Source organism: Aethalodelphis obliquidens, unplaced genomic scaffold, assembly GCF_003676395.1.
Source record: "Aethalodelphis obliquidens isolate GAN/ISIS:26980383/991018 unplaced genomic scaffold, ASM367639v1 scaffold2, whole genome shotgun sequence".
Classification (NCBI taxonomy): domain Eukaryota; kingdom Metazoa; phylum Chordata; class Mammalia; order Artiodactyla; family Delphinidae; genus Aethalodelphis; species Aethalodelphis obliquidens.
Genome location: NW_020837946.1, coordinates 69290249 through 69305797, shown reverse-complemented (window position 1 = coordinate 69305797; position 15549 = coordinate 69290249). Strand labels below are relative to the sequence as shown.

At 40.7% G+C, this 15549-nt stretch overlaps 1 protein-coding gene across 6 annotated transcripts in view; it reads right to left on the bottom strand.

Annotated features, from left to right (window-relative positions):
* The window catches only part of DPP4 (dipeptidyl peptidase 4), a 77191-nt gene that overhangs the window by 20227 nt on the left and 41415 nt on the right, over nt 1–15549 (bottom strand). For all 6 annotated transcript variants that reach the window (XM_027129857.1, XM_027129826.1, XM_027129868.1 and 3 more), the window contains 9 exons: nt 12446–12581; nt 10350–10394; nt 8154–8261; nt 7828–7895; nt 6821–6874; nt 6327–6448; nt 4586–4633; nt 4242–4340; nt 2013–2082 (listed from right to left, as the gene is read on the bottom strand). In XM_027129857.1, coding sequence (XP_026985658.1) covers nt 2013–2082; nt 4242–4340; nt 4586–4633; nt 6327–6448; nt 6821–6874; nt 7828–7895; nt 8154–8261; nt 10350–10394; nt 12446–12581 — 750 coding nt within the window. The remainder of the gene's footprint in view (nt 1–2012; nt 2083–4241; nt 4341–4585; nt 4634–6326; nt 6449–6820; nt 6875–7827; nt 7896–8153; nt 8262–10349; nt 10395–12445; nt 12582–15549) is intronic.

Here is a 15549-nt window from a genome sequence, read left to right as displayed (position 1 = left end):
CACAAGGCACTGCGAATGGGCCAAAGTATGAATGAACACCATTCCTTAAAACTTCAGAGGAGAAACAAAGAGACTATATTGGAAGATGGGTATACTGTTTGGCATTCTATCCATTAACAAGTTTAACTCCCTCGTAGCTGCATTCTTCATATAGGCTATAACTTATCCATACACAGCTGTGTGTACAATCTCCATCAAGCCGTCTCATTTTCATTTGTTAATCAAGAGACACTCCCTACAGCTCATTGGATCTCATGTAAATACGTCTTCTTTGCACCATCTACAGGACTCCTGGACCCAGATCTTCTCCAATAAGTCTTCCCTCCCCAGATTGTCTCTCCTATTCATCTGCTCACTCTTCCCTCCACAGGACTGGACAAGTCCTGCTTGGACCACTTTGCTAACATTTTCCTCCCTTTCCTTAGGGATGGCAGTCAAAAGAACTTTAGTTTTAAACAAAATATTATATGACTTTAATATTACATTAGATTTTGCAACATTCTATCTTTAAAAAGAAGAAGGAATTCATGAATTTCTTGGGCAAGTAAACATTTTTTAACATGTGAAATGCCTTGGTCCTTTCAATGGTCTTATATTTGGTAGAGTAATAGCTTCCCTTAATATTAACTATGTATCAAGTTACCTAACCCTGTAAGATTAAACAACGTCATTTTTAAAAATAGAAAACAAAGATTTAGACATATATGAAAATGAAGAGGAAAGTCACTGAAAAGAATGGGCACCAAAGTTACCATATTTTTTTAACTTTCCTAATGAAGGGGAGATCTAGTCATTACTTACTGGGGAGTCCAAGAATATAAAAATATCACTTTTTTGTTTTTTAACAAACGCTTGTGTCAAAATATCACTCTTTTTTAAAGGTAAAGGATCCTTGTTGTTTAGTATTGGGGCTAAGGCCCAAAGCAAGTGAATGCTACTGTAGTCAATATTTGACTAAATTAGGTGTAATGAGAATCAAATAGCATATCTGGAAGTTTAAAATACCTCTTTCTCTTTCTTTGAGCTTTTATGTTTGGTTTACATGGAACTGTAAACACAGCGGAACAAGGCCGTGTCTGATGCTAGTATCTGTATCCCTTCTTTTTTTTTTTTTTTGCTAGTAGCAACAGGAAGGTATCTCTGAGTTTTCAGTTTTCCTTTCTGTATAATGGGCCCAACAGAACTTACCACATCGGCTTGCTGTGTGGACAAAATAAGGCAAATTACCTGGCATGCAGCAGGCACCCAGAACTTTTATTGGTTTGTTTCATTTTGAATAAAGGAAATGAGGCAAGTTGGGACAGGAAGAGTGGCATTGTGGCATTCTGTGTGAGGTCAGGGCAATTTTGGAAATATTGAAGTAAAATATGTTCCTAGTAATTATCAAAAATATTTTACAAAGACGCCATATTTAGACCTCACATGAGCTCTTATTTACTGCTCAAAGACTTTTGATTTCAGAACTTTCTCTAGGACTTGGAGAAGTTTGAATTATAATGAATACTTTCCTGTATCACATCTTCTCTTCACCAAAAAAGGGAATGGAAAATACCAGGCATATTTCAGGGACTAAAGAAAGAGAAACCTGACATTGGAATGAATTAAAGGCTACCAATGGGAGATGTTTGGGCAAATTTGGAGATAAGGAAACTGTGAAGACTGTTAATACCCATCTATTGCTTGTTAAAATGTCCATGAGGTAAGGAAGAACATGGGGACTTGAGAATCTCTTTGGAATTCCCTTGGAGTTCAGGGGGGAAAAAAAATCAAAACAAACTCCATATGCCATTATGATAGAAGAAGAGTGTCTACCTTCTCCATTAGAAAGATGGTAGAAAACAACACAGGTTTGGATTTGCAATTGCAGAATGGAAGAAGAAATATTAAAACTGCTCTACAATGATTCAGGAAGAGAGAAAGGATGCATTTGGCTCTATTTTTCAGTAAGCTGCACCGGGCAAAAGATGTACAATGGTTAACTTCTAAATTATTCCCTTATCTTGAATACTTACACATCTATTAGCAGAGGATATTTCTTGGATTTATCAAAATGAGGAGGCAAGATCATCTGATACCAGAATTCTAAACAAACAGAAAGGTTAATTAGTGAATTAAGAACACTTATTAGCACATGATTTCGGTTCCTTATCTTTGTCAGTGATAAATAACATGTAGAGTTTAGCAGTTTGTTAAATTAGAATAGAAAAAGAAAATGAACCGATTTGATTCAGCATGTTTTTCAGATATAAACATATTCTCTTTCAGGTTAAAATACTAGTTTAAGGTTAAAACAATAAGGTTGTTTCTAATGGATCTATTAAATACATTGGTGCCTTGTAAAATAAAAGGGCATCTTGGAATTGCTGATGTTTCATTTTTTCGTTTCTGTTCTTTGGCATCTGATCTACTCATCTAGTTTGTTTATGGCTTATGTTTTAAGTTTTCCTCAAAATGTTTTCCTCTTCTTGAATTTCTTTGAAGATGTTTAGGATTTTTAGTTGGCCTTAACTCTATCTTAAAATTCTGATTTAATAACATTTTTGTAATTCTTATTGCCATCCCAGACCGTAAAGCTGAGTTCCCATTTTCAGCTCTGTGTTTCACAGAATGAGATCAGGTTTATGTGGGGCAAACTGTTCTGTACGATCTTGTGCAGGTCTGTTTAATTCTCTGTGCTTGATTTAACTTTAACATCAGTTTAATAAAATTTGTTCCTAAATAATAAATCGGTTACCTTTGCTCCCAAATTCAGGCTAATTAGTTAGACTAATCTTTTTTTTTTTTTTTAAAGAGAGCGAGGGAGAGAGAAAGAGAAAGGTTGTTTCATATTTTAATAAGATTATTTCCAGCTTCAGTAGATTTAACCTGTATGGAAAAAAATCCTTATCTCTAGAGCTGTTCTTCCTTATGTTTATCTTTCTTTTGTTTTTTGTTTATTATAATTATTTTAGTTGAGGAAAAATTAAAAGTTTAAGAGTAAAATCTTTATATAGATAGATTTTTCTTCAATTTGTATTTTGCTGGTTATTTTATGCCTTCTGACTAAATGTGCTTATGAGAACAAAAGTTTTAATCTTTATTATATTTGAGTAGAATGTCAAACTATCAGTTGATAATGATGTTTTTAATAAATATGCCAAAGTCAACACTTGATCTCCCCTTTGTTTGAATCAGCACTGGTTGATTGGAAGTGTTTTACTTCCTATCTTTTGGAAGATGCACCGTCTCTCCTTTGGCGGGGGGTGTCACATCCTAATATTTAATAGGTCACATCTTAAGATTCAACCCCTTCTGTACCAGACGGTCCAGATAGCTCTCCAGGACTGTCTCCAGAACTCTAAGCCCTTGCCGGCTAAGCCAGATTCAAGGTCCAGCAGCACTGGCATCACATAGGAGCTTATTACAAACTTAGAATCCTGGGCCTACCCTGACTTGCTGGCTCCAAATATGCACGTTAATAAGGTCCCAGGTGATCCACAAGCACCTGCAGTTTCAGTAGCACTGCTCTAAGCTCATCTTCAAAAGTACCCTCTACTCTCCGTGCTTTGCCTGCCATTTAAAATTGGATGACCTGAGTTTCTTCCATTATTATCCTATATTTTAAAAAGAATCTAAAATAAATCAGTCTTGATGGATTCCCCCTCCCCTATGAGTTGTGAGCCCTTAATAGAAAAGACGAGCAAGCAAATAAAAACGACAACAACAAAATTACAAGATTTCCTACTCAAAGAAACCCCTTGTTCTTAGTCGTCCCTGAACGTAATCCATGATCAGGCCACCAGGCCAGGGCCTGTCACGGGGAGGAGGTTAGCGAAAATTCAAGACTTCTGTCCTGAGACTGAAGTTTCAACATTTTATAGCCAACCCTATTTTTTTTTATACAAGTTATTTTAAATCTATTTGGGTTAAAGGTAAAATATATTAGGATATCATTAAGTTAAAAACACAATTAATACTTAATAGTAGAATAGTTACTAATGGGATGAGACTGAACTAGCAATAATGCATTTTCTCCAAGTATTTTCCTCTTAGAATAATATGTTACATAGAGTGGTACTGTATTTTTTAATTAAAAGAAAAGTAAAACTAGTGGTTCTTGTGACAGAGCATTTCATGGAAAAATAACCTTACATCAGATTTACGTATAAAATAAAATACATATTGTCAGATAAACTTATATTTAGTTATATTTTTACTGGTGTTTCCATGAAAAGTTATGTTCCAACAGAAATTTAACTTACTTGTTTTGTGCAAATAAATGAAGTCCAGTTTTTTTGAGGGCATCTGGACATCCTGCAGCATTTTATCCAAAGCTGAATTGTCTTCCAGGACTCTCAGTTCTAAACAAATAATTGAGACAGCAGTCATTTGTTACAACATGAAGAATATGGATTGTGCAAAGCAATAACAAACAAGTGGGCGATTCACTGATGGGACTACACGTACTTCAGGTTATAAGCCTTGTTTTCAAGTCATTGTTAAGACACTCTAAAGCCAAAGAAAATCCCATTGTGCTAAGTACATGTTGCTTCTATTCACACACGCTTTCCTGAAAAGCAAACGAGGGTGAAATAAGAGAAAGTACCTTTATCATTGCTGTTGCTATGCAGAGTATAGAGGGGCAGACCAGGGCCTGTTAACATAATCGGGGAAAGGTATATTTTAGAGTTTTGTTTTTTTTTGAAGAAGATAACATACTTTTCAAAAATAGCGTTTGTTACCATTTAACTTTGATATAATTTTGACACCATTTAGCTTTGATAGAATGAATATCACAGTGGATAAGAAGCTTACTAAGTGTTAGCTGATTTTCCTTTTCCTTAAAATGAACGCAATTTGAGTGTAAGAAGTATTACCGGAGAGGCACAGGGCTCTGGAGAATGAAACAGAAAATGCACCTCTGACCCTGCTGGGCGCCTTGCGCACATTACTATGCCTGAGTCCAATTTCCTCATCTGTGGACTAAGCCATCCAGACCCAACGACAGCCGCTATCCTTCCCAACTCTTAACGCCGAGGTCCAGCGAGTACCACAACCTCTCTCAGGCCCCGCCCCCTTAGGGTGGAGCTCCAGAGCCAGGTTCCCCGGCCCCCAAATGGCAGATATCCCCCCCCCGCTGCTGCCCCCACTGCGGAGTCCTGGACCAGGCGGCACATCTGCACTGTGCCTGACTTGGATAAGCAATTCCTTCCTGGCATGAGAAAAGTGTTTTTTCGCACACACTCAGATCTTCACTATTTATCCCAACTGTGGTAGTTGCAGAGTGGAAGGTAATGTATAGAAAAAGCTATCTCGTGAGCTATTTAATTTTGATACATTTGGATCATGATATTAATTTTTACATTTGATCAGAACCACAGTGGAGGCATTATAGGGACCTGGGTTTGAATCCCTGGCTTTCCTGCTTTGTGACGTAAGACAGCATATTTATGCTTCAATCTCCTCACATGTAAAATGAGGATAATAATATCTGCATTATAGAGTTTTCTTTCTAAAGGATCAACAAGATCATGAATACAAAACTTGAGCACAGTGCCTAGTATATATAAAACAGGTGCCCAAGAAATGGTGACTGGAAACAGCCATAGTAAAGAACTACAAAGAAAATATATTAAAGAAAATGTGCCAGTAAAAAAAAGGTTCAGATAAATGGTTTGAAGACCTCTTTTTGGCGATTCACAGTTCTTTTTCAGAATATCCAGACTTTTTCTCTCATTTTGAGAAGTAATCTGTCTTAGTGTTAATAGCAGAGGCCTGTGTTTGAATCCCATTGGGCCTCTTATTAGCTGCATGACCTGTGAAATCACATTGTCTCTCCTTGTCCAGATTTCTTCACTTATATTAAAGAAAACAATAATAACAATAGCAACAGAAGATGAAGCTGTGAGCAGGTTGAGTCACAGGCACCACCTACATACATTTTTCTCATTTCAAGGGGCAAGTGCATAAAATTATAATTTGGGTTAAAAAATGCACAACATGTATGTGTATAACGATGAAGTGCCTCTGTCGTACATAAGCTCTGGGATGTGCTTTCAGTCTAAAGCAAGGCTCTTGGTTAGAAGAGGAAGGAGAGATGGTTAGCTCACCACTTATACGGGAGTGAAGGGAATAGGACTTATATGATATCAAGAACTCAGATTCAATAGGAGAGAACTGAGCAGGGCAGAAACTGGGCACTGAAGGGAAGCCTTCAGGGATGGAGACACTGAGCCAGGAGGGTGGTAAGAAGGTTGTCCAGAGAGGGTAGGGGATGCAGGGAGCTACTCAAGAGGAATTTTGGGGGTAGCCCCTGCTCTCCCTCCCTGTCCTTCGTTCATACTTACCAGAACATCTCAGCTGATAGTACTTCGCCTCTTTACTAAATGATACAGAGTAGTACTGACACCTTTCTGGATTCAGCTCACAACTAAGGCACGTCACTTTTGTGGGGTAATTAAGTTGGATTCTGTAAAACCAATGGTGGAAGTTAAGTACTTGATGAAAGGAAAAATGAAAGAAGGAATTGAATAATGCCGTATTCTAGTTTCAAAGATATCAGAATGCCAAAGCAATACTCAGAAACTTTTAAAATGTGAAAAAAATGCATGGATTAATTCATAATAACCTCAAACCTCCCGTTGTCTGGAAATATCACAAAGCATCTAATAAAGTCATGCTCTTTTGTTGACATGTGGGTTGGTTTATCAAGGAATAAAAGCATTCGATAGTAGTTCCAATTTAATATATTAGGACTAGGCAAAAAATAAAATAAAAACACAAGAGCCAGAAATTGTTCATTAGCTAAAAGGTCAAGTCAACAACTCGATAAAACTCTTACTTATAAAGATTTCTTCCACCTGGCATTCCTTTATGTTCATTACTAATGTAGTATCTGGGAAGAAAACAAATGAAATATATTAATTCTGTTTTGAAGCAAAAGTCAAGTACACTCCATTTAACTCAACACCAAGCACTAGCGTTCACACAAGTGCATGTGCATTAGTGCTTGCCCTTCCTTTATCATTCTTCCCTGCCCCCTCATCCTCAGAAACCATTTGTCCCCCATCATCTCTAAATAGGGGATTCTTTTTTTAACAGACTAAAATATCTGAATATGGGGATTACTCCCTTAATTAGAGTGACAAGGAAAAACTCAAAGAAAGTCTTCTTTCAGAATAATATGACTGGACAACTAGTCTAAAGTTGACACCCCATTTATTTACACTGTTTTCCATATTTTCTGTTTCATAACACAGACCACTCGGTGGCAGGAGCCCCATCCTCCTAAGAGTGGCAGAGCCACTTCTAAACAGGACCTTCAAAAACTGCTTTGAGCAATGGTAAAACTCCTCCGTGGTGAAACCAATAAAGAATTATAAAAAGTGCCTAAGATTCTAATGAAAAACAACACTCCCTATCCCATCAATTCATGCGTGGTAGCTGACAGCCTCTGAAAAGCTTTCCATTCGCCAAAGAGTAAGGCCGAGACATGGACAAATACAATAGCCTCTCCAAGCCTTCCAAAAATCCAGTATCAGTTGAAATTTAACAAAATGCCCCTGAACGCTAGTTCAGTGTTCCAAGACGTTTAAGAAAAAGAGGCTCCAGCTCTTCTAATGCAAAGCAGGTAAGAGCAAGAGGTAGAGCTGCTTGGTGGCATGGTATCAAGTCTGCTGAGCATATGTGAAAATCATTAAGGCTTCCGTATGTTAAAAAGAAAAAAGTCCTGAACACATTCCAAATAGACTACTCTTTATTTGTAGAAGATTTTTCCTTATTTCTGGGCAACGAATGGCATGATTATGACAAATATATTGATATACTACTGATTATTAGAATACTTACAGGTAATCACTGGTAAGAGCTTCTATCCCAATGACCTCCCAGGCTCCTTTTGTAATAAATGTGCAATTCTGATGGGATTTTTTAAAAAAAGAGGTTTATTAGACTCTCTCTCTGATCAAAGTTAAGGAGAGGATTAAATCATTTACATCAGGAATTGGGATAATCTCGGTTCTTTTCCCCATCCTACCTTACTGCAGAGACCACTGGGGTATGTGAATTAGTCCGATTATTGGTACATAGTGATCGACTTTACCAAATGATTTCCACTTCAAGTTAGTTTCAAAAAAAGGAGATCAACCCGAAATAAATTATTTAAAAATACTCACTCTCTTATCTGTTTGGAAGTGACAAATGTGTTTGTAGCCCTCTTCGTTGCTGATGATTTTGTAGAAGCTATTCCCGTCAGAGGTAAAATGAGGTTCTGCAGGTCTAAACTAGAGAATAATAGGAAACACGAAACACGTTAAAGCACATTAGCCTCATCTCAGTACAACTTTAGCTTCAGAAAGTCCTCCCAACACCTATGCTCAAAACCCATATTTCATTTACTTGCCGATTGCAATCAGAGGGTCTCAATAGAAAATTCTCCTCCTAGAAAATGCAGACAAAAGATCTAACTCCTAGGGAATTTTTGATGGGGAGTAAATGAAAGAATAAACATGAAGAGGCTTACACAGGACACTCAACACATAGCAGTGGTTATTGTTACCCTTAGGCATCTTCTGTCTATGGAGGATAACGCTGTGGTGTCTTGATATGTGTGAGAAAATTAGCATTAGCCTTTCAGTTCTAAGAAGTCAATTTCCTCGATGTCACAATGTGCTTTCTTGAAACAGACTAATATTATTTTTGACTGTTTCTAGTTGGAGGTGGTTTGTAATTTGAGGGATTTCCCCCTCCCCCCTGTTTCTTATACATAATTTTTTTGAAAGTCAGACTTAGAAACTCTTTAATCATTTCTGGACTAGATACCATAAGGAATGTCTGTCGTATATTTCATACGGAAACATTCATATAGTTATCATCTCTATTATAAGCCTTTCCATTTTGCTAAATAGGATCAACAATTTACCCAAAAAAAATAGTTGTATGGAAATATAGAACAAAATTTCCATTTTTTACAGTTCGATAAAAGATAGTTCTCAGAACATAATGTCGTTTAAGCAGAAGAGGATCTATCCCAGCCTGAAAGGAATATATCTCTTTACGACTTCGATTTCCTTACTACATTCGAGAGCAGGTAGGAGATGGTCTTTTAAAACTGTTGGTTCACTTCACTCTCGCTGTTTCCTCGCTCATCAGCTCCCATTTTGGGAAGAAAAATGCTTCCCTCTTCTATTTAGTGATTCAAAACGAATGCATTTACGGAGCAAGCCGAGGCGTGCAGTACACTTGGTGTTCTCATTACAGAGCTCGGAAACACATTCCCCTCTCTAGACCTGTGTTCACAGCCTTATCTTTTTAATACATTTCCCTGTTTCCCCTGGATGGAGTTGTGCCTAGTAGAAATGTGTGAAAAGTGGCATCTGTCTGGTTAAATACAGAGAGGAAAAAACATATTTTTTTCAAAGAGTCGTGAGGAAGTGTAGCATGTCTCTTGCCATGGAGGAAACCACTTTTCATGTTGGCAAACCTCTCCCCTCTGCCCAATCAATGCCTGAACAAAAAGGACGTGTGAATGCTAGGGGGCTCCGAGCCCAGCTGGAAGGGGTCGCATTTCTGGTCCAGGGGGCTGCACCTCTGTGTTCTGGGAGACGAGAAATCCTTACGTTTTTTTATGTCACTTTGTTTCCCTCTTAAAGGGGATTAATAGAAGTGGTCATACAAATTAGGGGCGATTCATTCTTCCTCTTTCACACGAGGTGCCATGATGGCTGCAGTGCCTTCGTCGGTTTGCTTCACCCCACGGGCTTGTAGCAACGTGGCTGGTATAAGTCTGCACAAGGTGTAGCGTGAGGCATGGGAAGTCACGGAGGGTCACGTGCTTCCTTGGAGAAAGTTCTGCATCCAGGGTATAGTAAAGTGTGAACCCACGTGTGTATGATTCCTCCAGAGAGAGGTGCATAGCGGGTGTGGTGTGAGTGCCACTGCGTCCCTGCCGGGGGAAGTCCTGTCCCCTGCGTTTGTGCAGAGGCTGAGGGCGGAAACCATGTTTTCTGCCGCCTAAGCGCCTAACTTCGAACGTGAGGTCAACGAAGACAACTGGTATCTTGGCTGCCTTTCAGCAACGGTTGCTTTTCAACTTTCCAGGAGCTAGAATTTGCCTAGAATATGTCTTTTGTTTTATCTGCTCTTCTCTTGAATTTTCACTTGTCCTTTTACTTTTTCCAACCAAGCATGTTGTATATTCTCTATAAAAAGACATCTCTACCGGGGACATTAAAATATTACGTTAAAAAAGGTCAACTGCTGTCTCTATTAATAGCAAATAACATAGGGGCCTCGTTTGGTATATCTGCATATTAAATAGCTCTGACTATCTGATCCATACGACAGAGAACCCCATAACTCTTACAACTTACTCTTCCAACCCAGCCAGTGGTACTTATTTCAGTGTGCTGCTGTTCCTAGGGAGGGAAAAATACAGAGAGAAATGAGATACGAATTCTACGCTTTAGCTGCAGTTTGTGGCAATGTAAGCAAGACTGTACTTGTAATAAAATAAAGGAAAGCTATCTCCATTCACATATTTGTATGTATGACAGTACCTTTTACATAGCTACATTAGAACATTTGCCTCTCTTGCCTAGAGCTCTGTCCTGGATGTGTATCTCGTAAGCCGTCCTGCAGGCTCCTCCACATTTTCAATTCAGCAAGTACAGAAGTATCTTTCCCTTATCCCCACCAGCTTGTTCTTACTCCTTCGTTCTTCTCTGGGTTAGTGGCACCATTCACCCAAGCCAGAGACCTGGGAATCACTCCAGACCCCTGCTCTTCTCACACTAACCCCCTCAGCCCCTGTCTTCTAGTCCTTTGACTTCTCTTGTTCTTCTCCACCATTATTGCCTTAGTTTGTGTCCTGTCGGGTTTCCCAGGTCCATGGCCCTGACCTCCTGGTTGGAGACGCTGCTGCTCTGCTCTCCTTCCAGTCTGCCCTCCACCCTGCTCAACCCACAGCTGACCCACAGCAACAGATAGTTCTATCTCATTATATTTCTTTCCTACTTAAAACCTTGAAATAGCTCTGAGTGTCTTACAAGGTAAGGTCAAACTCCTCAGAATGGTGCCTGAGCCGTAGCATATATCTCAAACCTCAGCTCTCATCATCGTGCCTCCGCCTCAACCCCTAGTCCTGTGTACCCCCGAACCCTGCAGGCTCCAAGCTCTTCACCCCAGATGCCTTTGCACAGCCTCTGCTCATAGGGTCCACTTGCCTTCATGCTGCCCCGAATATGACAACTTACCCCAGGCTGCTCTAGTCTCCTCCATGTCATCTCCCATCCCCTTCTGCCTCCCCCCAGGCAGGTTGATTATCTTCTTTCGCCCTACATTTCCTTGGTACCTTGCTTATACACTTTTAGAGCACATTATGGTGCTATTGAGATGATTTAATTGGCAGGAAGCAAAGAGCTCGGTGTTTTGCTTTGGATTCTGGCTGTCACTGTGAGCTAAGCAAGCTCCTTGACCCTACTGAGCCTACCTCCACAGTGTCTGGCTATTGTGAGTGTTCAAGAAATGGTAACTATTATTATTGATTTTCATAACAGTCTTCCCCACTAGAAAATAAACATTTTAGGGACAGGCATGCTGCCTAATTTTTTTTTTTTTTTCCCTCCAGAGCTATGCACAGAACTTGGAACAAAATAGGTATTCGATGATTGCTATATAAGTAATGAATGAGTGCATCAAGATACAGGGGCAGGCGGCGGAGGGAAGGATTTCTGAGGCAAGAATCTGCCGTGTGCCCAACCAGGGTGGAGCAGGGAGAAGAGGCGTGTGGCCACAGAGCTCATTACCAGAAAAGGGCTTGTAGAGCTGTCCTTGCCATATGCCAGCAAGCCTCCCCCAGGCTCTACCCCTCCTGAGGCTGTTGGTCCCAATGGGGCTTTAATTTTGATCCACGACCTATACCTTGAGGTCTCTGGGCTGGAAACGCCCCCAGCACTTCAAGGTTGGATTAACACTTGCTTTTGCCTTAATGTTGCCACCCTCTCAGCCTGGAAGTTATCTATTTACTTTCTAAAGCTGTTTACTGCTGAAAGATAGTCACAGTGTGGTAATAGATTTGTGGCCTCTAGATATTTATTTTGCTACTCAGCGAGTCACTCCCCATTTCCTGAAACACCCTTCCTTGACCTTGCAGCCCCTGGTTTTCTCGGACTTTGTGAATTTTGACATCAAATTCTATTTTCTGGCTTTCCAATCACCACCACCCTTTTCCCAAGTGATAGTCTCCATAACTAAAACAGTATGACTAGTGAGAGCAGATGAACTAGACGTACCACCGGGTAATATCAAGTTATCTAAAAGTCACTCAAGATTTACTCACTGCCTCAGGGTCAGACACAGAGAAAGAATAGAAATTCAAGCTGTATTTCCTGATAACACTCTCCCTGTTTTCCTACAGCCCTCAGATCACATGTAGCTTTGGAAACAGAACATCCTGATTCAACTTTACCGCTGAGGAAATCCATCTTCCGGTGGTCTCATTGTAGTCACAGATATCCATCACTGAATAGTTCTGAATCCTCCGGATCCACTGCAAAGAAATCCTTTCTTCGGTCACCCATGTCACATCACACAAGTAGTAATCCCTGAAAGAAGGGAGGGAAGGAAGGATGGAGGGATGGAGGGAGGGGAGGCAAGGAGGAAAGGGAGGGAGGGGAGAAGGAGAATAACTATTTCCAGACCTTGGTACAAATAGACATTCTGCTCAATGCAATCAATCTTAATAGGAATACAATTGTAAATAGTTGTTGAAGCCATTTAACACCATAGTATTTTACCCTTTCTTAAAGCTTAAAGTGTAATTTAATTTTGAATGGAAATGCAAATATATCTGACAGGAAGAACAACAGCTAACATCCCACAGAGGTGTAACATACATGCCTCATGCCTCACACCATGCCTCACCATGGCTTTGCAAGTCCACAACTGGCCTTTGGTGGTGCCAGGGTGTCAGGGGTGATATTTTCCCATCTCTTTTCTGCTGTCTAGAGGGACCATGACAGGGAATCCAGGGACACTGGTTGAGATTTTATTCTTTTCTGGTAATTTGATACGTTTCTCTAAAACATCCTTCCTACCAGGGAGAAACTACAGTTGACCCTTTTCTCAACTTCATTTTCAAAGGGGAAAAAATGGACTCACATCTCTGCAAAGTTTGAAAACCAAATAATTATATCCTACAAATCTTTTCTCAAGTGTCAAAATATAAATCGTGTGAAGAAATTAAGGAAACTTTTGGTATTTTAACATATATTTATATAAATAGAGATATCTCGAGCAGTACAGCCTCCTCCAACAAAAACCTTTAACAGTGTTTGGAACTGCATTTTGAGAGATGAGTGAGATGCATGGAATTCCTAATTTACCTTTCTACTAGCCTCCCTAAATATTTGCTATGGATAATTTATTTTATTTTATTTGCTCCCCACACCCTAGTGCGATTTTTGTATGACTCTTCTTAAATCATTCCTGTCCAGTGTGTGATCAAAACCTTGCTCCCTTTGGTCAGAAGAATTCCAAAGGAAATTTTTCGTTCCACCCCTTCCCATCTGACCCTATCCGTTCACCCTAACATGCTCCTTCGCTCTTTCATTCACGGGCCGTGCCCACCCCTCCTCTTGTCAATGCTCTCCTTCTTGACTGCAAACTCTCTGAGGCTGGGCCACAGCTGTCTGGTTCACAGGGTATCTCCAGGGCCTAGCAGACTACCTGGCACAAAGCAGGTGCTCACGAAAATTCTGTGGAATGTAGCACTGAACAGAAGGGGAAGTCCTGTCCCATCCTCGGGACCTAAGTAGCTCTGTCCTTCCTCAGAATTCACAGATCCCTCCCTGTCCCCCTCCCTTCACAGACACTAAATGAAACAACAAATATTTCTTGAGCGCTTAGGATGGATCAGGTGCTGGATAAAGCACTTTAAGCCCCTCACCACTTCACTATCTCCCTTTGCGGGGCAGGACAGTTACTGTGTTAATACGCCCAGGGGTACCCGGGCCTCCAGGCTGTCTCCGCTACAGGCACTGAAAGAAGACCAAAACCCCTCACCGAGCAGCAAAGCACCACCTTCACACAAACAGGGACTCCTCTCCATTTCAGTCCTTTCTCTTGCTTATTAAGAACTGTACACTGTCCAGTCTGCACGACTGGTGTCCCCTGAACACCCTATGAGGTTTTCCACATGCCTCCCTTTGTCAACCTGCCCTTCCGTCTGAAATGACTGTCATGCTTTAACTTCTTCAGGATTTACTCAAATATCCCCCGCCCGTGAGGCTTTCTTGAAGACCCCCTCCTTCTACACCGCTATCACGGGTCCCATGGTGCTTTTCACGAACCGCCAGGCTGCGGAGTCTGAGAGGGTGAATGCTGCTTCACCGGCCCAGGAGCAAGGGCGCCTCATCTAGTCTAACTGCCCGATACTGAGCCCAAGGCAGAGGCGTTAAGTGAGAAAATGGAAAGGCAAACCAGTCATCCCGGGGGGTAGGGGATAAATACTTGCAAAGGGAATGGAAGAATGAAACGCAAGATAGAAAACAAAAGGTTTTGAAATGAACTCTCTAGACCTGGGGTCAGAACAATTTTTCAGAAGAGGGCCAGCCAGTAAATAGTTCCAGCTTTGCGGGCTACATGCTCTCTGTCGCAGCTACTCGACTGCCTTGGCAGCACCAAAGCAGCCAGAGACAGTGCGTAACGTATGAGTGTGACTGCGTGCCAACGAGATGCTGAGATTTGAAGTTCATGTAAATTTCACCTGTCATGCAGTATTATTCTTCTGATGATTCTTCTTCCCAACCATGCACAAAGGTCAAAACCGTTCTTACCTGGGGGACCATCTAAAAATAGGTGGGGGCAGGATTTGGCCGGCAGGCCCAGGGGTGCTAAGCCCTGTTCTATACCAGTAGTTCTTATTGTTTTATGTACCTGTCTCTAGGGGGAAAAAGGGTAGCATGGAGTCTGCGGCCAGCGTCGGCAGGATGCCCTCTTCCCTGGGTGGTTCATTGAATTAATCACTCCACCGTATGCAGTTGCTCTTAGTAGTGGTTTTCTTTCCAGGTAGTAATAGGTACCTTATTTTAAGTATCTTTAATATACCCAAAGAAACATTTACACAAATTAGGGGAATTAATATCACACAACAGGCCTTTATTACATGCCTACTCTTTGCAAGGCAGCAGCCAGTTTACAAAGGGATACCCTGTGTCATATGACTCTCAAGCACAAGTCTCTCCCAGCGCATTCAAATATGATTTGCTTTATAAAATTCAGTTATTCCATCTATATGCACTCTCGAGGAATAAATAGATTTCACAGAGTGAGGAGCTTTATCCTGAAAAGAATTAAGAGGGTGAAGCTAACCAGGAATGTTTACCGGAGGGATGGGTGGAGGTTCTACAGAGGGAACGACTGGGAGGAGGAAATCTGAAGCCAACTGCTTATTTTGAATCCTGATTCCAACCCTGTCCAGTGTGTGACCTTGAACGAGTCACCTAACCTCTCTACACTTCTGTTTACTTGTCTGCAAAACACGAACTCTAACATTCTTCCCGCATAAGGTGA